Source organism: Gossypium arboreum, chromosome 6, assembly GCF_025698485.1.
Source record: "Gossypium arboreum isolate Shixiya-1 chromosome 6, ASM2569848v2, whole genome shotgun sequence".
NCBI lineage: Eukaryota > Viridiplantae > Streptophyta > Magnoliopsida > Malvales > Malvaceae > Gossypium > Gossypium arboreum.
The window spans coordinates 111856238-111880317 of NC_069075.1; the positions used below are offsets into that span (position 1 = coordinate 111856238).

At 36.3% G+C, this 24080-nt stretch overlaps 1 protein-coding gene across 7 annotated transcripts; it reads left to right on the forward strand.

Annotated features, from left to right (window-relative positions):
- The first annotated feature begins 2982 nt into the window (after positions 1 to 2982).
- LOC108477093 (cytokinin riboside 5'-monophosphate phosphoribohydrolase LOG8) lies at positions 2983 to 22849 on the forward strand. Of its 7 annotated transcripts, XR_008284498.1 has the most exons (9): positions 3003 to 3352; positions 3899 to 3996; positions 4147 to 4177; positions 4423 to 4561; positions 4678 to 4748; positions 4837 to 4980; positions 5266 to 5368; positions 15475 to 15519; positions 22623 to 22785. XR_008284498.1 is itself a non-coding variant. In XM_053030216.1 (8 exons), exons 1-8 carry the CDS (start codon positions 3239 to 3241, stop codon positions 22734 to 22736), a joined length of 756 nt encoding a protein of 251 aa, XP_052886176.1. In that variant the 5' UTR covers positions 2999 to 3238; the 3' UTR covers positions 22737 to 22849. The 7 variants fall into 7 exon arrangements, 6 of the variants coding, with proteins under 6 accessions (XP_017635029.1, XP_052886176.1, XP_017635028.1 ...); XM_053030216.1 differs by lacking the exon at positions 5266 to 5368 and having other exon boundaries at positions 2999 to 3352; positions 22623 to 22849; XM_017779539.2 differs by lacking the exon at positions 15475 to 15519 and having other exon boundaries at positions 22623 to 22849.
- The last annotated feature ends 1231 nt before the right edge of the window (positions 22850 to 24080 follow it).

Sequence of the window (24080 nt, forward strand, 5' to 3'; positions counted from 1 at the left end):
ATTCACATAATTCTCTAATTCAAAAATATTTCTAAATTCACACTTGACTCATTAATATCAATCTACTAAATTTTCAAACTTACTCATCAGATTTAGTGATCTCGAATCGCTGTTCCCGACACCACTGAAATTTAGGTTGTTACATTTTAGGCTTCTCATGTATTGGTCCAATTATATATATGTTTCCTAGACTTTTGACCCGACACTTTATAATTTAACCCAACATAATACTTGTTTTCTATTTTATAAAATATATTATTTAATTAATTTAATTAATCAAATTAACTAAATTAATTTCCCAATTAAAATTTTTTCAATCCAATTCTAATTTTGTTAATATCATGGCAACTTTATTGTAAAAGAACCTAGAGGAAATACATTTAATTTCCATTTTCAATGGATTCACAATGACTAATTAGTTTAATTCCATTTTTGAAATTTAATTATTTAATTACAATTAATTAAATAATAATTCAAAAACCTTAAATTAATTCTCAATTCATTTCTACACTTGATGAGAAAACATATTCATATGTGAATGCAACCCATTTCTCTAACTTTATCATTTTCATTCATTTATGTTCATTTCATTTTACATCCAATTAATTTCTAGTTTCAATGAGCTAGTAGAGGGGCCAATTGGACATATATAATTAGGGCTTATATAATTTATAATTAAGTTCCAGCTTTTCACTTATTAATTATAATATTATTTAGTCACGAAGTCATTCCACTATAGTATCGTGATTGATCTCTCACTAACTACATATCATTATGAAAGTTACTCAATCAATGCCTGTCCAATAACCTTAGCATAAGTATATTACCCTCATAAGATATCTTTAATCTCTTTAAGATAAATATGTTCTTCCAAGGTGATCCTATTTTATCTTGCAATAAGCATTACATCTTCCTCATGAAAAGTTAATTACTTACATCAAAGTATATGATTCACGCATATATAGTCTATCATCCACTCAAGATTAATGTATGTCACATTATGAATGTCACAAGTAAATAAAAACATAAACGTATCTAAGATCTATTCTACTTGGATCATGTTCGATATACTATCAGTCCAGTCAGTCACATCTATGTCTCTATTTTCTAATAGTCGTCTGCTTTGATGCTTAAGACAAAGTATCTCCAAAATTGGACTTGATAAACGACATATTAGACTCTCACTCGGTTTGCTCATTTCCAATTAGACTAAGGACATGTTTTGATTCATCTACTAATACAATCTGTCTTTCCATATTGTGATTCATCTACGTGATACCGCTTAGTATGAGTTAAACGTTAGATAACCAATGATCTAATATTTACTTCCATTTTACTTTGCATGCAAAAACATCGAAGAATATACAAAGAGTATTAATATGAAACGTTTGGTTTAAAACAGATTATTACTAATAACATATAAAATATGTACAATCTTAAAATTTAAAAAAAAGTGTGCATAGTAAAATTAAAATATATAAAAATCAAAATAAAATTTTGATTAAACCATAAATTTAATAAATTCCCAATTCTCATAAACAATAATAAAACAAAAGCAAAATGTTACAAAACAACGAAATAACAAACTATAAATTTAGGTTTCTCCTTCTAATTCTTAAATAATAAATTTTATTTATCCACAATTATACAAAATATTTTATTTTAAAATATTATTAAATTAATATTAATTTGAATAATTTAAAATTGAATCATTCTATCTGAACGAACTATTGTTAGATCGATTATGGGCTAGGTCAATGTAGAATTTTAGGACCATTTTCTAGGTCATAGCTTGGCCTGACCCGAAAAATTAGCTTAGAATTTTGCTTAAGTCCTATCTAGATTAAAAATGCTAAACCCTAGTCCGATCCTACCCACCCATAATAATTTTTTTAGATTAGTTTTTTTATATAAAAAATTTTAAAAAATATATTACATCAAATACACTAAAAATATTAAAATAAATATTTCCCAATAAATTGAAAATACATTAAAAAATATATGCATATGATTTGGGCTAGACTCGGGCCAAAAAAATTTTCACGAGGTCCTACAAGTTTAGAAAATGGATCTTATTTTTTGTCTAAGCCTATTTTTCAAATCTACATTTTTGCCCAAACCCTCTCACTTTTTAGACGAACCTTCGAGTCTGGACGAATAACCCAACCCATGATCGATTATCCGTCCTCTTTTGGTAATTATGTCCTCTTAAAATTACCTTTCGTGTTTCTTTTATAATTTATATAGGTTAAATTATTTCTTTTATAATTTATATAGGTGAAATTATACTTTGATCCTTTTGATATACCTAATCTCAATATTCAATCCATATATTTTAATTTAATATAATTCAATCTTTCTACTATTATTACAATTTATTATTATCATGTCATAGTAAAATTATTAATAATATTATTATGGGTTTGGATGGACGGTTACTTACGGTAGCATTAAGATTAGATATTATAATAATCTTGTAATATAAGATAAAAATAAGTTAAATTCATTGCACTACACTCAATCACCTATTCAAACTTCAAAAAAAAAAGAGTACATTATTAGACTGAAGTGGAATTTTAAAAGAATTATAAAAGTAGAAATATTTTACGTCATCTAAATGATGAAATTATTATTATTAAAGTAATTGTTTTCAACTAAATTGTCAATTTAAAAGTATCAGCTTAGCCTCATGAATTGGACTTTTCTAAAATTGCATAAGTCAATTACAAATTTTTTAATGGTATTAAGACATTACTTATTAAAAGTGCATAAACTATATCCTCAAATTGAATATGATCTAATGACCAAAATCATAATTTGAAGATTTATATATGATTCATTTTTGTAATTTTAAATTCAAATATTATCACATATTTTAAATTAAATTGACTATTTTAAAAGAAATATTGAAAGAAAATATTTTATGAAATGATCTTAAAATTTTAATTTCACGAATAAAATTAAAAAGAACAGAAAAAACTCACGTATTCATTGGTGTCGTTACTCTTTTAACCTATTTGTAAAGTCTAAACTATTCCATAATTTCTCTCATATAATAAAATTAATAATTAATTGTGTTCTTTCTTCTCAGAAAGTTTATAGTGTCAGCAGGACAATTCATATCCCTTCGAAGGGAAAGGCTATTGCTTTTTGTTTGCTTTAGTAAAAACTCAATGATTTGAGAATTTGAATAAAAACAAAAACCGATATACAAAGAGAGTTCATCATATATCGTTTAATGGAAGACGAGAAAGCCAGAAGCAAGTTCAAAAGGTTGTGTGTTTTCTGTGGAAGCAACTCTGGACATAGGCAAGTCTTCAGCGATGCTGCTCTTGAATTGGGCAATGAACTGGTTTGCTTTTTTCTTTTACCTTCAACACTATCTCATTAGTTTGAAAATTTATATACTAAAAGTTTGTGTTTTTGGTTTTCAAAAGATGAACTTTTTAATGGTTTAGTACATGTCTTGGGGTGGTGGTAGGTGGGTGTTTGTCTTTTTCTGGAAACTGGGTTTGTTGTTTTAGATTATTGGGTGTTAGTTTATAGTGAGAAAGATGAGATTTTTTTACTGATTTTTTTAAAATTCTATGATGGTGGAGTTGTACATTTGGTGTTTCATGTACTGATTGTGGTTTGCTCTGTTTGCTGTCATGGCACTGTTGACCATCAAAGGTTGTTTTCTTGCTGACAGGGTATTTGCCCTTTTTTTACTATACGTGAGTATTGAGTAATATGAATATCCATGACTTGAAATTTAGGTTTTTGATGCAAGTGAGTTATTTCAAAAAATGGGTCTTTTCTAGCTTTCTTTAGCTTGACTTCTATGCCTAAATTGTTTTTTTTTTCCAACAACTTGTGGACTTCTGCTTTTGCTTATGTGTGGCTGTTTTGAGCACAGGTTAAGAGGAAGATAGACTTGGTGTATGGAGGGGGAAGTGTTGGGTTGATGGGTTTGATATCCAAGACAGTATATGATGGAGGCTGTCATGTTCTTGGGTATGTAAGAAACTTGCATTAAAGGGCCTATGTTTAATGGTTTTTTTTTCTTTTCTCTCTCTCTGCAGAACCTTTTCCAAGTTGCAGGCGGCTTCCTTCTTGTTTCACATTAGGTGTATTACTAAGTAAATAATTGTTGTTTACATGCAGGATAATTCCAAAAGCTCTCATGCCTCTTGAGGTATCTGACCTGCATTCATATATATATATATACACACACACATTGGTTATTGAATATTGAGTGAAAGTGTCATGTTTAATATCATTTTAATTAGTCTTTCTTCGAAAATGCTAATATGGTTTTCTGCTTTCCTCACTAGATTTGGCAATTGGTAAATTACTAATACTTGATGTTGCTCATTGGTGAAAGACTTTGTATTATCGGGAATATCTTTAATGTCAATTGTTTCTTTCCTTACTACAAAGATAGGTTGGCTGTTAATGCATAGTTTCTGGAAAAGACAGATATCAGGAGAAACAGTTGGGGAAGTAAGAACCGTTTTAGACATGCATGAGCGCAAAGCTGCAATGGCCCGAGAATCCGACGCCTTTGTTGCTCTTCCTGGTAAAAGTACCTTGGCCTTTGTTGCTATAGTAGAGAATAGAAAAGGGAAATTTTGGTGACAGAGTCATGTTTTTGAAAAATATAGCTAGTTCCAACATTAAAATTTGGTGTTGTAGGTGGATATGGAACTATGGAAGAGTTGTTGGAGATGATAACATGGTCCCAGCTTGGAATACATAAGAAAACTGTAAGGAATCGTTCTTCAAGATCGAAGAATTCAGCTTGCTATGTTAATATTTATTTATATGTAAAATGCGCAATTATGCTTGAGGCAGGTTGGTTTGCTAAATGTTGATGGTTACTACAATAATTTGCTTGCTTTATTTGACAACGGGGTTAAAGAGGGATTCATCAAGCCAAGTGCTAGGCATATAATTGTCTCTGCTCCAACAGCCAAAGAACTCATGGTGAAGATGGAGGTATGAACTTTAATCTAAACTTTTTCTTTTCCGTATCATGCGGTTAGTTGGTTAGATTTTGTACCTTGGGTGAGAAAATTCACTTAAACAAAGAAACTAAAAGATATCTTATCAAAGAAATGGCTAGCCTGCCAATCTCAGCAGTTCAAAACTTTCAAAGAACCATTCCGGAAGCCTTACGTTGTCAATTGTCATTACATTAACCAACCAAATGAGGCCTTGGATTAATTAACCAACCCAGGCCTTTGGATAACAATATCTAAAATTTAAAGTTAAAATTTGCAGCAATACACACCTTGCCATGAACATGTGGCTCCTCAAGAAAGCTGGCAGATGGAGCAACTTGGTGATTATCCCAATCAACTAAATGCGCAATGAAGCTTTGTTGGTAGGTTTCTACCTCTTTGATTCCTGATGTGAATCATAATCATAGACAACTCTCTTTGGATGGACCACATGTTGGTCGTTTACCAGTGTACTTTTATCACCATAAAAAAGGGATTTGATCCTATTAAAATCAGCTTAGCTGTTTTACAGATATGCATTGATTTATGGCCAACTAAGTTGCCATAAATGTTTTCTCTACTCCTATTAAGCTGTTTCTATTACTAATTACTACATATTGAAGACAAAAGTGCTTTGCAATGCAAAAAAGTTCATTCAGAATCTTCTATGGTATGGTGAGATGGCCCCTCTCTGCCTTATCTTTGGTGGATAAGGTGCCGTAGGCTGGGGACATCTTATTAATTTAGCAGTAAAGTTAAAGAATCCCAAGCTACAAAAATTGGGTTAACGTTAAAAAACTGACAGGGTATCTTGGTTGATAGTTGTAGGTATTTAAAGGCAAAATCCGGCTTTATAAGGGCATTTCTTCAAGGAGAGGGAAACCATTTTCACATTTACTGAGTGATGGGAATGGGGGCTTAGGGTAAAGTTGCTTGTTGACAGCTGATTCATACATCTTTTAACAATATTTGGCTATGAAAATGACATGCCATTGGACCACATGGCCCTGACCCTTGGGTCACCTTTAGGTCTAATCTCTAAAGAGAGTTATCCTAGAGATTAGTGCTGAAGCAATCATTCCCTCTCAGTTCCCACCTTTTATATTTCCACTTTCTAATAAATTTAAGGTGATATTTGGTTTTGGTTAATTCCTTATGTGGGGCCAAAAGTGGAACATTTGCTTCTGCATAACTTTGACAGTGATAATTCTGCAAGTCTTTGAATGATATTCCATTGCCAACAATCCTAAGTTGATGCCATCAAAAGTAGTGAAAAAAAAAATGCCTTAAAAACCCCATCATTCTTTTCATTATTATTATCATTTCCTGCCCAATGGCTATGTGAAACGTATTGTAACTCTTAGGATAGGATGGTTGAATGTTGTAAAAGAAAATAACTGAAAGTCTGGTCATGATGAAATCCATGCTTCCACTACCATTATCTACCCCCTCCACTTGTGGTATAGCAAGCTATGATTTCCTTAACTGAGCACAATTTTCTTCAGAAATATTTTTGGGAAATTTGCCTCACATGGATTTCTCGCCGGGGGGTCAGGAGGTCCTAAAACCTGCTATGCATCTTCATAATTAATGTATCCATTAATTCCTGTTAGTACTATACTACACTACTTTTGGGGGGTACATGTTGTGCTGTTGTCTGTCATATCAAGAACAGGGAAACGAAACAGGCCAGCCTATTTTCCATTGGTAGTAATGCCACTTCATGGCATGGCGTGGTCCATGGCTGCCTGGTTTGATTCCCGATAAATGGGTTTATTGTTTTTCCTTATTGAACATTCACTAATGGTGGCTGGTATACAAAGTCCCCTCTTGTGTTGGTTGCCCTAGGGCTAGGGGCCATCTTTTCTCCATTGCCTGATCTTAAATGGTTCGCTGCAACTGCCCAAAAGCTACCAACTGTTTACTAGACATACCATGAGCGATTACAGAGGTATCCCATCACTATTTTCTACCCAAATATAAGGACTATGGAGGGTCCCCTTCATCCTCACTGTTGACCATGGAAGGACTATGGGGACCCGCCTTTCAATTTTACACCTTTTTTCAACTCTTAGAATCAGGTGTTGTTTTCCTCCTCAGACATAGTGTTTCATTATTGTCCTCTCATTTCTGACTTCTGAGTTGATTGTTTCACAAATATATTCCTTCCATTAAAGAAAAAAAAAGGTGTTTTTAAGTTGAGAAAATGATACTTTCAATTCTAAAAGCTTACCATTTCTTCTTATTCTTAACATCTTCATCTTTTTTTCTTTTTCTTTTTTTTTTTTAAGTTTTAGCTAGTGGTAAACTTGCAACAAATATTTTTGGATTCCTTTGAGATCATATTTGCTTGAAGCCATTATAAAAGGAAATACTTGAGCCTTATTTTCAGTACTTTTTTCCCTTCTTTTGGTGAAAAAAATTAGGAGAAAGAAAGTTATTTCAGTCCGGGGTCATAGTATACTATCAGCCTCAAGATTGAAAGTAGTACTTACATATCAGAAAAGGTTTTTTAGTCTTCCAAGGGAGGTTCATGGATAGTGGGTTTTTGAAAAGGACTTGTCTTTGCAAGGGAATAGCATATGAAATGCTTATAAATACAGCAATGAAGGAAAAATGCTTTTAGTCTAACTTAATATTGTTCTTTTGTTGGTGAGTTGGGATGATATTAGCAGAATTTATTTCAGGTCGTTGCACATACTAGTTACAAAAAGAAAAGGATTTTCACTATTCTTTCTATACTGTAATGGTGGGTGAATTTGAGGATATTAAATCACCATTTATCATTTTGTCTAGTACATCAGTTTTAACTCAAATTCAAAGCTTTATTTGATTAAATCGAATTTAAACTTGATTCAATTCAATCAAATCATAAATAACCCCATCAAATTTTAGAAAATAGAGAAAAAAATGGATACATGTAAAAAGATTATTTTATAAATTATTCAAGAGGGACTCAAGTATGCAGCAATAGTTGGTACAACCATGTAAAAATGACATGAAAGTGACCCTTTTAATTTTTGAAGACAAATTTTCTGACAATGAACACTAAATAAGAACAAATTGGACTATGTTAAAGATGATATCGGGACATAAAGTGAAACATGTTAATGTCCTGCTTGGCCAAATCAAATTCATTTTTCTTCTTCTATCTTATAAAAGTAACATCTGGGTCATGGACAATGTTATATGTCAGTAACCAAAAAAAGAAATAGAAAAGAGAATAGACAGTAGGTTAAGAAGTTGGGAAAATATTCAAAGAACACAGATAGATTTTACTTTCTACATGTTCTATTATTTATATTCTTAATCTTTAGGATCCTTAGAAGCAAACAAAATTGGTTAAGGTCGGGGGTGCCTTTCTTTCTCTCAAGCTTCTACGTAATTCTCATTTTCCCTTGGTGACCATTTCTTGATTGCTAGCTCTTCTCGTGGTTACATCCTCATTCCCTGCTTCTGCTATTTAAGCTCTTTCCTTGACATTACCCTTTTCTGAAAGGACCTTGTCCTTAAGTTTCTCAGTATGTACAGGCTGAAGAAAATCCTCCATCATCAAAGGCACATGAGTGATTTGTTGAAGAGGTTGACCCTTACACGATTTGAGCTAGGACACATGAAATATGAGATGTATACAGGTGGAATCAAGTAATTCCAGCTTGTAAGCCATAGGACCAATGTGTTTTAAAATTTGATAAGGGCCAAAGAATCGTTGTCCAAGTTTCTGATGTCTCCTTAGACGTAACGACAGTTGTCAATAGGGTTGTAAATGCACAAATACCCAGCTACCTTCCTCGAGTTCTAGTTCGCGTCGATGCTTTTCCGCTTGATTTTTCATACGTCCTTGCGCTTGAACTAAATTGCCTTTCAATACCAGAAGCAACGCATTACGTTCTTGCAAATCATGATTTACCTAAGCATTGCAATAACTGCCCTCTAAGTAGTTGAGGATGGTGGGAGGGTCACGTCCATACAAAGCTCGAAAAGGGGTTATCTCAACTGATGTCTGATAGGCTGTACTGTACCAGTACTTCGTCCATGCCAAGTATTGTTCCCACATGCTCGAATCATCGTCTGCCTTACAACAAAGATACATATCTAGGCACCAATTCAAAGCTTCGGTTTGCCCATCAGTTTGTGGGTGGCAAGTTGAACTTAAACATAACTTGGTTCCTTGCAGCTTGGCTATTTCGGTCCATATTTCACTAAAAAAAAAATCTGATCTCTATCACTGACAATTGTTCTCAGTATCCCATGAAGTTTCACAATCTCTTGTACCATGACCTTGGCTATATATTTACTATCGAAGTGCTTCGGAAGTGCAAAAAAATGTCCGTACTTAGTAAGCAGGTCGACAACTACCAAGATAGTCTCCTTCCCCTTAGATTTCGACAAGCCCACAAATACTTGGTTGGGAATGGGAAGGGGTTGAAGAAGTCCCGCCGGGGCCAAGCTATCACTTTTCATTCATTGGCAAACTTGGCATTCAAAGTGACAAACTATCGAACCTCTTTCTGCATACCTTTCCAATAAAAGTTTGCAGCTAATCTATGAAAGGTACGTGTAATACCAGCATGTCCGCCCATTATCGAACTATAAGATTCTCGTAACAATAGTGATTTCAGTGCAGCTTTCTAAGGTACCAAAATTCTCCCTTGCACCAATATCAAACTATCCTGCTCTTCATACCCCAGAAAAATTGGTCTGTCCCTCTCGAATACTAGCTCGAATGTTCGAAATATCGGCATCTTGTTGACTTGCTACACATAAATCATCAATGATACCAAACAGTGGTCAAGAAAAAGTCATGAAAAATGCTTCGATTTCCTTAGATAATGTGTCGGCAGCATTGTTGAGTTTCCTCGGTCGATAACAGATCTTGAAATCGTACCTGATTAATTTCAACAACCATCGTTGTTGTTCCAGAGTTTGTATAGTTTGTTGGTTCAATTCCCTCAGCGACCTCTAATCGGTGATAATGATAAATTTACGACCTACAAGATACTGACACCACTTCCCCACTACTTGGGTAATGGAAAACATTTCTCAGCACCTTACATTCGTGGACTAAGCTTCTAGCTAAAATAGGCTAATGGTTTACCCTCCTGAGTTAAAATCGCTCCTTTCCCTATTCCAGAAGCATCGGTTTCAACTTGAAATTCTTTATCAAACTATGGCAATCCAAGCACTGGAGTAGAGCAAAGACGTGATTTCAAGTGTTCCATGGCACATTGAGCCACTTCAGTCTATTCAAATGATTGGCCTTTACGAAGAAAATCAGATATGGGAGCTGCAATGATGGCAAATCCCTTAATAAAATTGCGATAGTATGATGCAATACCTAAAAACCCCCCACACGTCCTTGATCGTAGTAGGTATCGGCCAAGCTCGGATTGCTTCAACCTTTTTGAGATTTATTGCCAATCCTTATCTTGAGACTATATGACCCAGATATTCAATCGTGGTCCGTCTGAATGTACACTTGATGCGCTTTGCGACAAAACCATTCTCTTGCAACTTTTGTAGCACTTGTCATACATGTTCTAGGTGTTCCTGCCAATTCCAACTATAAACAAGAATGTCATCCAGAAAAATTAAAACAAACTTACGTAAAAATGGTCGGAAGAGATCGTTCATTGTTGTTTGAAAAGTGGATGGCATATTGATTAACCCAAACGGTATGACGAGGAACTCGTAATGTCCTTCATGTGTTCGAAATGTTGTTTTTGGGATATCGTCAACCTTGACCCGAATCTGATGATATTCGATAAGTAAATCCAATTTGTAGAAGAAGTGAGAATTACCCAATTCTTCAAAAAGCTCATCGGTAGTGGGAATTAAAAATTTATCCTTAATAGTGACTGCGTTTAAGGTATGGTAGTCAATGCAAAACCACTATGTTCCATTCTTCTTCTTTACACCGGATAAGAAAATGGACTATTACTCTTTTCTAATCAATTGATGGTCTAACATGTGTTGAACTTGACATTTGACTTCCCCTTTTTGAAAATAGAGATATCTGTATGGCCTGACATTAATTTGTTTTCTAATAGGTTGTAGATGGATAGCATGGTCGGTTTCTCTAACATAAGGTAAACCTTATGGAGCAACAAAAACCATTTTGAACTTAGCCAATAGATTTCTCATAACATCTGGTTCGATTATGCGTTCCATCTTTGGTCCTGTATTGATTTGCAAAGAATAATACGCAGCTACTGCTTTAGTGTCTTTCAAATGTTGTAAAGATTGCATTTGTATTGGTTGATGTGCCAACCCTGTTTCCCCTTTCCAGTAATGTTCCTTTTTCCCTTGAGGAAATTGAAATCGGAGCGTAGAAAAATCCATAGTTACCAACCCTAGAGTGGCCATCCAAGTAACCCATAAAACCATTTCAGTACCTTCTAATGGTAGCACATAGAAGTCTATCATCAATTCAGTACCCTGAACTCGTAATTCAAGATCATGCACACAACCCTCATTCTGTAACTTATTTTTGTTACCTATCAAAACCCTATAACGACGTTTCCATCACCGTCAAACCTAAATGTTTCGATACTTGGGACTGTATAAAGTTATGTGTACTACTACCGTCAATCAAAATACATACATGACGGTTTTGAATCTCCCCTGTAACACGAAGGGTATTAGGAGTTAAGCAGCTCGCAAGGGCATTGAAGGAGACCAAAGATTATTCTCGCACGGTGTCGTCGGAAACCTCTAGTTTGTTGCCCTTATTCGCCATCGTCCTTTTCACCGGAACTAGGTGCTTATCCCCAAGTTCGTCATCCAACAGAAATAACTGAGGATCCTTACATTTATGACCCAAAATGAATTTAACATCACAGTAATAACACAAATCTCTCTCGTCATGCTTGAGCTTCAACAGCAAAAATCTTGCGAGGTTGTATAGGGTTAGGAGAGATCGTATGATGGTCTGATGGAGGTGGGCGTCCGGGTTGTGCTTTAGGCCCAATAGGAAACGTGATGGGTGTTAATAATAGAGGTGGTAGTTTTAGACTCGGTACCCGACCCAATGATTTTGGTGTCTTGTTGAATTTGGCTTCATGAAATTGGGCCAGAGCAAGTACTTCGTTCATAGAATTGGATCGATAGCCCAGGACTTTATTTTTTATATCTGAATAGAGCCCGACACAAAATATTATATAAGAAATTCATCATATAGGTTGGTTGTACACAAGGCAAGGTCTTCAAACGTGTTTGATAATCTTCCATCGTTGTTGTTTAGATAAGCTTAGAAAGCTACCTTTTCGGCGGTTCAGTTTTCATCACTACGAACTGCCGTCGAATTTTTCAGACCAAACAATGTTAACCCGCCAGTTAACAGTGTTAACCCACCAGTTGACATTGTTGTTATATCCAATGAAACCATTTCTTGGCAGTTCCTTCTATTTTGAAGGATTTCATGGTTACTCGATGGTGGTCCTCAATGCTGTAAAACTCAAAGAAATCATTCGTGGATGCTAGCCACTGTTCTGGGTCTATCCCATTAAATAGGGGTAACTCTACTTGAACTGGTTTTGGTGAAAAGGGAAATACGACATCAGATTCAGCTATCATCTTTGTCTTGCCTTGGTTAGCCATGATTTCCCTTATATCTTCACCATCACAAGAAGTAGTTGCCGTAGCTCCCAACTGTGCAGAAATCACCATTAACTGGCGAACTATATCCTGAAGGGTTCGCTGAGTGGTCGCATTCCATTGCTTTTGATCCTCCACCTAAGATTGGAGAGAGACCAAAATTTGATCGTGATGGGGACTCGTCTCTTATAAAGTTTTTATGTATTCAGTGTTATTTACCATATTGTCCAATCTCGATGAAAGCACCAAAATGTTATGTGTTAGTAACCAGAAAAAGAGAATAGACAGTGGGTTAAGAAGTTCGGAAAATATCTAAGGAATACATATAGATGTCATGTTCTACATGCTCTATTATTAATATCCTTAATCTTTAGGTTCCTTAGAAGCGGACAAAATTGATTAGGGCCTGGGGTGCTTTTCTCTCTTTCGAGCTTCTGTGTAATTCTCGATTGTTCTTAGTGATTGTTTCTTGATTGCCAACTCTTCCTGTGGTTACGTCCTCATTCCCTGCTTTTGCTATCTCAGCTCTTTCCTTGACAGACAATGTCAAAAAAAAAAAAACTAGTCTTCACCCAATTTCAAGTTGCAATTGCAAAGATTATAAAAAAAATTGTTATTGGGACATCCTTGCGGATTACACCCTAGAAGTTGTTGGATAAGAAGTTTGTTATCACTTTTAAGTGAAATTTTGATTTTCAGTCTTATAAATGAGGAAAATAAGGCTTAGAGAACTTTTTTTCTTCATTTAGGGTTCAATCTACTAATCACATATTCATCTAGTTAATCTATAGTGTTCAGTAGTAATTAATAGGATAGTATACACCCTTTTATAATTATTAGGTATTCTAATTTATGTGTTTTGTTATTTGATTAGGTGTAATTACATCGTAATATTTTATATCATGTTTGGCAAGTATAAATTGTAATTACACAATTATATAAGTTTAAATTCTAAGATAAAATAATATTACTTATTATAAAACTATCAATAATATTTTAGAAAAATATCTCTAAACAAAGTAGCAAAACTTAAAATTGAATCATCATATGTAATATGTTAGTATAAGAAAATATTCGACAATATGATTACCAATAAAATTAACAAAAAATAAAATAAATAAACATTGCAATTTTTATCTAATTACTTGGCATTCCATATTTGATGCGTTATTTCCTCTCTAGCATTAAACCCTGTATTTTTTGTCATATATATTAATCATTGGTTAAGTATAAACATTAATATGGAATATTTTGTAATTGAGTTAAAATTAGTATAAATAATTTATAATAAATAATATGTAATTAAATTAATTTTTTAACAGGTCAAAGTGTATGAAATTTTTTTGATTGAGTCTTATGGTTTAAATTATTTTAAGCAAGAATTCTGAGGAAGTTATCAATAGTGGGGTTAGTGAAGGAAAAGGGGGGATTTGGGGATAATTCTAGTAAATGTTTGTATTTTTATTTTTCTCTTCCTAACAAGAAAGAAACTGGCGTTTCATCTCCCTCTCCCTACATTTTCTTTTTTCCTCTTCCTCCATCGATTTTAATCTTTCGTATCGTTGTCCTTTTGTCTCGTTATTTTGGTGTTTCGCACTATTTTGGTAAGTGGGATTTTAGTTTCTGGAACTTGGTTTTTTCAACATGTTGGTTAAAGCTTAATTGCTGTATTGGCAGTTTGGTATATAAGTTAAGGAACTTTTCTGCATGTTTCTGAAGTAGGAAAATGTGGTGAGCAGTAAAGTTACGCTCAGATAGCCTAAACCATGCTAGGGATTGCTTGTTTCATCGGTAAGTCACTTGTGTAATTTTTGGGCTTAAGTGTTGGCTCGTAAATCGTTTGTTAAGTGGCCTTTAGATTACTGTTACTAGGTTTTGGAGAGCTCGGGGTTTCTGTTGCATTACTTTCGAAACAGGTGTATTCCCGAAACGTAAAAAAATGGGATTCGACAAAAGTCGAAAACCCCCACTGTCGACGCCACACGGGCGTGTGGTCACCCATGTGGTAGGCTGTGTGTGACAACATGGCTGTGTGGTTGAAGAAGACATGGCCGTGTGCAGCATACGATCTTGTGGTGGCCAAGGTGTGGCCGTGTGGGCCACACAGGCGTTTGGGTCTACACAGGTAGTCCACATAGACGTGTGGGAATTTGGGTCAGGTTGTGTGATCCACACGGGCCAAAGCCAATCTAGGCGTGTGGGCCTAACGGGCAAGCCACATGGGCGCGTGGGCCCATTTCGTTAAAATGTTTCCTAGGGTTGCACGAGTCACCCAAGTCGGCTGTGAACTTATTGTAGGGTCGGTAAGTGATACTTAGACCCTAAATCGTGTGTCTTAAATATATAATATATGTATTGAGCATGTTAAATTTATGCATGTTTATTGATTCGTATGTGTGACTGATAACTGAATTTTAGCATGTAAGCATGTATTTCTGTATGGATGTATTGAGAATGTTTAGTTGCATCTGTATTGGGGTGAGATAATTGATTATTGGAGGAAGTGTACTGAAAGGCTTTTATGCCTATTATCTGGCAGTTCAGCTGCAATATTACTGATGTTTTCCGAATTCGGTACGACTTGGTGTGTAGGGCTGAGTAGATGTTTTAAACCCCACATAGTGTGTAGGGATGGTCGGAGATGGTGTGTAGAGGCTGGTGGATAGGATACTGATTTCTGTTACTGTATGCATACTGTATCTGGGATGGGCTAAAGCCCTAATTTGTGCTTGAAACTGTATTTGAATGGGCCTAAATTGTATTTGAATCTGTAATGAGCTTGGGCCCCAGACTGCATTTGACTGATAACTATTGTCTGACTGTATGCATATCTTCTGTGGGGATTACTCACTGAGTATACGTAAACTCACCTATTTCTGTTTTATCTGTACAGGTAATCCTTAGACTTAGACGGATCAGAGCAACGGAGGACTCAACGGTGACCACATGTCTATTGAACTGCTTCAATTCCTTTTATGGTTTTTATATACTATTTTTGATGTAATTTGGGACTTTTGGACTGTCTGCCTTTATTTGGATTTTAACTGTTTTCATGGACTTTTAAACTGCAAAACTCAAAAAAAAAACTCGGTTTAATTAAAAACAACGTTTTGCCTAAACGCGAATGGTGTTCTTTAAATAGCACGATTTTAAAAGCTTCCGCTACAAGATATGTTTTTAAACGAATCAAATTAACGAGAAAATAATTTTAAAATTTTTGAGAGATAAACAGAAGCTAATAAACTGAAACAGTTTTAACTCGATAAATTCGATTTTAAATCCCATTCCATGTGACATCGCCAGATTCAGCCATAACATCTAAGCCGGGTTTGGGATGTTACATTTAGTGGTATCAGAGTCAGGCTACAAAACTCAGTTGTGGATTTTGGGTTTTAAAACTTGGTTTTTAAGAACTGATTTTCAAATGATTTGAAATTATTTGATTAAGAATGTGGTACATCAAGTCTCCGGCGCCGGTCCTGTTAGTGTTCTGATAAATTGTTATGATATTATAAATAGTCTATTTTGAAAACACTCTAGTTAGTGTATATTGAAACTGTAGTGAAATTGAAACTGATAGAGACTATACTTATGAAAAACAAACTTTGAATTTATGATACTGCTTTACATAAAACATCTGTTAATAAATACTAAAACTGTAACTGATTCATAAAATTCATAATATAGATAAATTCGAATAGACATGATCGCACGAGGTATCCATGGACGTGGTACTAGAGGCCGAGGTAGAGACCGTAAGGGGCCTCGAGTTGAGTCCTCTTCTTTGGGCAGCATGCCAAACCTAGATACGAGTGAGACGCCAGTGTCACCTACTACTGAAATTGGGTCTCAAGATCACATGGTTGGGGATGAGCATTGTCCCAGGCTATGTTAAGGTATTAGAGAGGGTCGCTGGGCCCAACACTAGATCTGGGGGCCGAGGGTCGGTTATGGAACGATTTAGGTCCAATTGAGCTGAACTTTTTAGGGGTGTCACTAGAATCCCCCCTAATGTGGCTAAGTACTAGATGAAGGCTACTGAGAGGATAATGAATGATTTAGACTGTACCCCTGGGTAAAAATTGAAGGGTGTAATCTCGTTGCTTCGCGATAAGGCCTATCAGTGGTGGCTGATTGTTAAGGTGGGCACTCAGCCCGATCATCTGTCTTGGGAGTTCCTTAAGTCTACCTTTTAAGGGAAGTATGTGGAAGCAAGTTACATCGATGCTCGTAGGCGTGAGTTTCTGAACCTCACTCAGGGAAACCGATTAGTGGCCAAGTATGAGGCTAAATTTCTGAGACTGAGTTGCTATGTGCGAGGTATGGTGGCATTTGAATATGAGAGATGTGTCCGTTTAAGGACGGCTTTAGGGATAATATGAGAGTACTGATAACTCTGCAGAGGGAGCGAGAGTTCTCCGTTCTGTTAGAGAAGGCGAAGATTGCCGAAGAGGTTAAGCGCACTGAGTGCCAAAACAGAGATCATGAGAGGGGTAAGAACAAGAGGGATTTGGAGCCCTCGAGTTTAGTATAGAGGCCTAAGAAAAAGGCTAGGACTGATGGGTCGGTTAGAGCTAGCCCCCCTATTGCTCCTACTGGATTACAGCCGTGTGGAGATTGTGGTAGACGCCATCAGAGTGAGTGTTGGAGGAGGATTGGGGTGTGTTTGAGGTATGGGTCATTAGAGCACCGCATTCGGGAGTGTCCGCTGAGGGCTGATCAGGTGCAAGCTCCGAGTTTTGGTATTGTGCAACCATAGAGGGTAGTTCAGCAGCTACCAAGGGGCCGTGGTCAGGCTAGGGGTGGTAATGGTATGGGCTGTGGACAGAGAGCACCATACAGAGGTACTAGACAGATTGAGGCAAGGCAGCCTGCTCTTGTTTATGTTGTTCGTCACTGAGAGGATTGAAATGCTCTAGATGTCATTACTGGTACGTTCTTAATTTATGATGTACCTTACCTTGCTTTGATAGACATAGGTTCCACACATTTCTATATAGCTAGCATTGTGTCTGAAAACTTTGGATTTTGGTTGAGAGTACTTCTAGTGAGGTGACTGTACTAAGTCCACTAGGGCAATCAGTTTGGGTTAGCAATTAATATAGAAATGTTCCGCTAGAAGTTTAAGGGTCGGTATTTTTGGCTAATTTGTTAGAGCTTTTGTTTGGGGAGTTTGACCTAATTCTGGGTATGGATTAGTTGGGCAAGCATCGTGTCAGCCTGGATTGTACAACTAAGAGGGTCATCTTGAGAACTGTAGAGGATAATGAGGTAGTCATGATTGGAGAAAGTTAAAATTATTTGGGTAATGTGATCTCTGCACTGGTGGCTGAGAAACTGGTTTATAAGGGATATGAGGCGTTCTTGGCCTATATTAGTGTTTTCATTTTTGGGGACTCTTCTGTAAAGGACATCAAAACTATAAGGGACTTTTCGGACATTTTTCTTGGGGAGCTACCAAGTTTACCTCCGAATCAGGAAGTGGAATTTAGGATTGAGCTTCTTCCTGGTACAGCTGCGGTATCTATCGCCCCCATCGAATGGCACTGAAGGAGCTTATGAAGCTTAAGGCTCAACTACAGGAGTTGTTGGATCGTGGTTTCATTCGTCCTAGTGTGTCTCCATGGGGAGCACCAGTTCTATTTGTTAAGAAAAAGGATAGGACCATGAGGATGTGTATAGACTATCGACAGTTGAACAAGCTGACCATTATGAATAAGTATCCACTTCCAAGGATTGACGACTTATTTGAGTAGTTCTGAGAGCCTTCTATGTTCTCTAAGATCGATCTCTATTTAGGGTATCACCATTTGAAGGTTAAAGAGGTGCATGTACACAAGATGGCATTTAGGACTCGTTATGGACACTATGAGTTCCTAGTTATGCCTTTCGGGTTGACGAATGCACCAGCCGTATTGATGGATTTGATGAACCGAGTATTTCTGCCCTATCTGGATCAGTTCGTCGTGGTCTTCATCGACGACATTCTGGTATACTCTAAGACTGAGGATGATCATGATGAGCCTCTTAAAGTTGTGCTACAGATTCTGCGTGAGAAATAACTCTACGCTAAATTCAGTAAGTGTGAGTTCTGACTTCGTGAAGTCACTTTTCTGAGGCATGTAGTGTTTGTTGATGGGATCTGAGTTGATCCTAGGAAGATTGAGGCAGTACTGGATTGGAAATAGCTTGAGTATGTATCTTAGATCCGCAGTTTTCTGGCTCTGGCGGGTTATTACTAGCGATTGGTGTAAGGTTTCTCACTGATTGTAGCGCCCTTAACTAAGCTACTACGTAAGGGTGTTCTATTTGTCTGGACTGATGTGTAGCAGAGAGCTTCGAGAAGCTCAAGACTGTTCTGACTGAGGCTCCTGTTCTGATGCAATTTGAACTTGGAAAGGATTTTATAGTTTACAGCGATGCGTTGCATGTGGCTTTGGGTTGCATTTTGATGCAGGATGGTAAAGTTGTGGTATATGCGTCTCGTCGGCTAAAAGGTGCATGAGGCAAACTATCCGATGCATGATTTGGAATCTGCTGCCGTAGTCTTTACTTTGAAAATCTGGAGGCACTATCTATACGGTGAAAGGTGTATTATCTACACTAATCACAAAAGCATCAGGTACCTCTTGACTTAGAAGGAGTGAATCTTAGGCAGCGTAGATGGATTGAGCTACTTAAGGACTATGATTGTACTATTGATTACCATACTGGAAAGGCCAATGTGGTGGCCGATGTGTTGAGTCGTAGGGAGATGACTGATCTGAGAGCGATGTTCGCTCAACTTAGTTTGTTCGACGATGGAAGTTTGTTGGCTGATTTACAGGTTAAACTGACTTGGATAGAATAGATTCGGAATAGGCAGTTAGAGGATGAATCGTTGGGTCTTCGGTTTCGTTAGATTGAGGGTGGAAACATTACAGACTTTGAGTTAAATAATGATGGGGTACTCTATTTCTGTGGTCGAATTTGTGTACTTACTGATACTTATCTGAGGTAGTTTATTCTGAGAGAGGTGCATAGTAGCCTTTATGCTATGCATTCCGGTAGGAATAAGATGTACCGAGATATTTGAGAACTATACTGGTGGTCAGAATTGAAATGGGAAGTTACTGATTTTGTGGCATGATGTTTGACATGCCAGCAAGTTAAGGCTAAGTATCAGTTACCTTCGAGTTTGCTGTAGCTGATTAAGATTCCGCTATGAAAGCGGGAGCGAGTAACGATGGACTTCGTTAGTGGGTTGCCTTTATCACCCACAAAGAAGGATTCTATTTGGGTTATCGTGGATCGATTGACCAAGTCTGTGCACTTCATTCCTGTTAGGGCCGACTATTCTCTTTAGAAGTTGGCGAAGCTCTACATTTCTGAGATAGTGACACTGCATAGGGTACTAGTCTCAATCATTTCTAATAGGAATCCTTGCTTCATATCTTGATTCTGGAAAAAGTTACATGAGGTTCTAGGTTCAAGATTGGACTTGATCGATTCCATCCTCGCATCGATGGTCACCGAGAGGTGATTCGACATCTTGAGAGATATGTTGAAGAGTTGCGTTATCGATTTTCGAGGCAATTGGGAGGATTACCTGCTGCTAGCAGAGTTCGTTTATAATAACATCTTCTAGTCTAGCATTCAGATGGCACCATACGAAGCGCTGTATGGATGTAAGTGTCGCATTCCCCTATGTTGGACTGAGTTGGGTGAACGACGGGTTTTGGGACCTGAGTTGGTTTCTGAGACTGAGGATAAGGTTAGACTGGTTCGGGATCGTCTAAAAGTGGCCTTTGATAGGCAGAAATCGTATGCTGATCTGAAGAGATGTGAGATTGAGTATACTGTGAGGGACTTCGTGTTTCTCAAGGTCTCGCCATGGAAGAAGGTTCTAAGGTTTAGTCGCAAATGCAAATTTAGCCCTAGGTTTATCGGGCCTTACCGAATTTTGAAGCGTGTGGGACCAGTCGCTTATCAGTTAGAGTTACTTCCAAAGCTAGATTGTATTCATGACGTATTCCACGTCTCGATGTTGAGGCATTATCGTTCTGATCTTACTCATATTGTCCCTGTTCAGGAAGTTGAGGTTAGGCCAGATTTGACCTTCGAGGAGGAGTCGATTCAGATTCTTGATCACGATGTAAAGGTTCTTTGAAAGAAATCTATCGCTTTAATGAAGGTGCTGTAGTTGAATCATAGCACTAAAAAGGCCACATGGGAGCCTGAGGATGCAATGCGTCAACAGTATCTTCATCTGTTCTAATCAGGTAAATTTCGAGGCGAAGTTTTCTTTTAGGGGGTAAAGTTGTAATGCCCCAAAATTCTTATTTTTCTTTCTGTTAAAAGGTGACACAATGTGTATATGCTTCAGTGGTTAAGTGTTCTAGGTATGTGTGAGAGGTCCCAAGTTCATGTCCTACCTTTGGCAATTTTTGTTATTTTTGGAATTAAACCGTATCTCTATTTAATGAGCTTATATTTAATTGCCTGTAGTTCCATATTAGAATGAGCTTGTTGGTTCTAGTGGTAAGGGTGTGTTGTGTTGTGTTGGAGGTCCTGTGTTTGAATCCCTACGCGAGCGTGGGAGTTTATTTTTGCTTATTTGACAGAGAGAGTTTCAGTCAAACAAGAAAGAAACTGACGTTTCTTCTACCTCTCCTTGTATTTTCTTTTTCCTCTTCCTCCATCGATTTTAATCTTTCGTATCGTAGTCTTTTGTCTCGTTATTTTGGTGTCTCGTACTATTTTGGTAAATGAGATTTTAGTTTCTAGAACTTGGTTTTTTCAACATGTTGGTTAAAGCTTAATTGTTGTATTGGCATTTTGGTATATAAGTTAAGGAACTTTTCTACATGTTTCTAAAGTAGGAAAACGTGGTAAACAGTAAAGTTACACTCGGATAGCCTAAACCGCGCTAAGGATTGTTTGTTTCATCGGTATGTCACTTGTGTAATTTTTGGGCTTAAGTGTTGGCTCGTAAATTATTTGTTAAGTGGCCTTTGGATTGCTGTTATTAGGTTTTAGAGAGCTCAGGGTTGTTATTGCATTACTTTCGAAACAGGTGTCTACTCAAAATGCACAAAAATGGGATTCGGCAAAAGCTGAAAAACCCCACTATCGAAGCCACACGGGTATTTGGTCCCTTGTGTGGTAGGCCGTGTGTGAAAACATGGTCGTGTGGTCGATGAAGACATGGCCGTGCGTAGCAAACGGCTGTGTAATAGCCAAGGTGTGGCCGTGTGGGCCACACGAGTTAAATAGAATTAAGCCATGTAGGCCACACGGGTGTGTGGGTCCACACAGGTAGTCCACACAGGTGTGTGAGAATTTGGGCCAGGCCGTGTGATCCACACTAACCAAAGCCAATCTGGGCGTGTAGGCCTATTTAGTTAAAATGTTTCTTAAGGTTGCACAGGTCACCCAAGTCGACCGTGAACCTACTGTAGGGTCGATAAGCGATACTTAAACCCTAAATCGTGTGACCTAAAAATATAATATATGTATTGAGCATGTTAAATTTATGCAAGTTTACTGATCCGTATGTATGACTGATAACCGAATTTTAGCATATAAGCATGTATTTTTGTATCTTTGCATTGAGCATGTTTAGTTACATCTGCATTAGGGTGGGATGATTGATTATTGGAGGAAGTGTACTGAAAGGCTTTTATGCCTATTATCTGGCAGCTCAGCTGCAATGTTACTGTTATGTATCGCATTCGGTACGACTTGGTGTATAGGGCTGGGTGGGTGTTTTAAAACCCACATGGTGTGTAGGGATGGTCGGAGATGGTGTGTAGAGGCTGGTGGATAGGATACTAATTTTTGTTACTGTATGCATACTGTATCTGAGATGGGCTAAAGCCCTAATTTGCACTTGAAACTGTATTTGAATGGGCTAAGGCCTAAATTGTATCAAAATCTGTAATGAGTTTAGGCCCCAGACTACATTTGACTGATAACTATTGTCTGACTCTATACATGTCTTTTGTGGGGATTACATACTGAGTTTATGTAAACTCACCCCTTTTTGTTTTATCTGTACAGGTAATCCCCAGACTTAGAAGGATCAGAGCGGTAGAGGACTCAACGGTGACCACATGTCTATTGAACTGCTTCAATTCCATTTATGGTTTTTATTTCCTATTTTTTTTTATGTAATTTGAGACTCTAAGACTGTCTGCCTTTATTTGGATTTTAACTATTTTCATGGACTTTTAAACTACAAAACTCAACGAAAACTCGGTTTAATTAAAAACAACGTTTTACCTAAACACGAACAGTTTTCTTTAAATCACACGGTTTTAAAAGCTTCCACTACAGGATATGTTTTTAAACGAATCAAATTAACTAGAAAACAATTTTGAAATTTACGAGAGATAAATAGAACCTAATAAATGAAAATAGTTTTAACTTGATAAATTCGATTTCAAATCCCATTCCATGTGACATCGCCAGATTCGGCCATAACGTCTAGGTCGGGTTTGGGGTATTATAGTTTGTAAATTGTTTTTTTTGTTGGCACTAGCGTTATATCAGGTTTGATATTTTTAATGTCAGTTTTATTCATACATTTGATTTGTAATAAACTCCAGGCATGACTTTGTTATTTCTTTCTAGTTAAATGATAATGAAAAACTCTTGTGAGAAAGGGTTTTAAAAGTATTTTGGATTGATCTAATGCATTCTTAAGGCCAAACAAAAGAATAAATTATTTGTTCAAATGATTCTACTCCATTCCTCAAAGTGAATGTAGCAATACATAACAATTATAAAATGGAACCTCTTGTCATTATTGACAAATAGATTAAAAGAAGATGGATGATTCGAAATGTTGCTAATTGTTCATTCTTAGAACAAAATGACCAATGATTCTTTCTAATTAATCATTCCTTGAAGCAAATGATATCTATATAATCTTATTGGTAAGGAATATGGTATATGCTTACATTATTGTTCAATTATTTTTTTGGACATTCCTTAAAGTGAATGTTTGCAATAAATATAACATATTGTATAACCACTTTCGATTATTAATGTCAATTTGAACATTTGAAGATTTTGACATTTCCTGAAGTGAATATTGCAAATAATCATTTGCAAATTATATTTCTTTATTGAGTTAATAGCATTATGGACTTCATATTGACGTAGATATTTTCAGAAGTAAATGCCACAATATTGCTTATATGTGAATACAAAATAAAAAGAATAATGATAAAATTATCAATTCTCGAAATTTATATTGACATTATTAGTACAATTGAAAAACATGTTAAAGTAAACCAGAAGTTTACTGATACAAATGCATTTACCATTTGGAGTAACCAGTTAGACTATTCTGGATTATATATAATGCGAAAATTAATTGAGAATTCATATAGACATTTATTAAAGAACCAGAAGATTTTTTAATTTAAAGAATTCTCATGTGTTGCTTGTTCTCAATGATAATTGATTATTACAAACTCACTAGCTAAAGTTGAGATTTAATGTCTTGCATTT

Bases quoted from the DNA above. Each gene is read 5' to 3' on its own strand.
- LOC108477093 (XM_053030216.1), top strand. From the start codon at position 3,239: ATGGAAGACGAGAAAGCCAGAAGCAAGTTCAAAAGGTTGTGTGTTTTC. The intron at 3,353-3,898 runs GTTTGCTTTTTT...TTTTGAGCACAG, and splicing joins TTGAATTGGGCAATGAACTG to GTTAAGAGGAAGATAGACTT. The intron at 4,562-4,677 runs GTAAAAGTACCT...TTGGTGTTGTAG, and splicing joins CGCCTTTGTTGCTCTTCCTG to GTGGATATGGAACTATGGAA.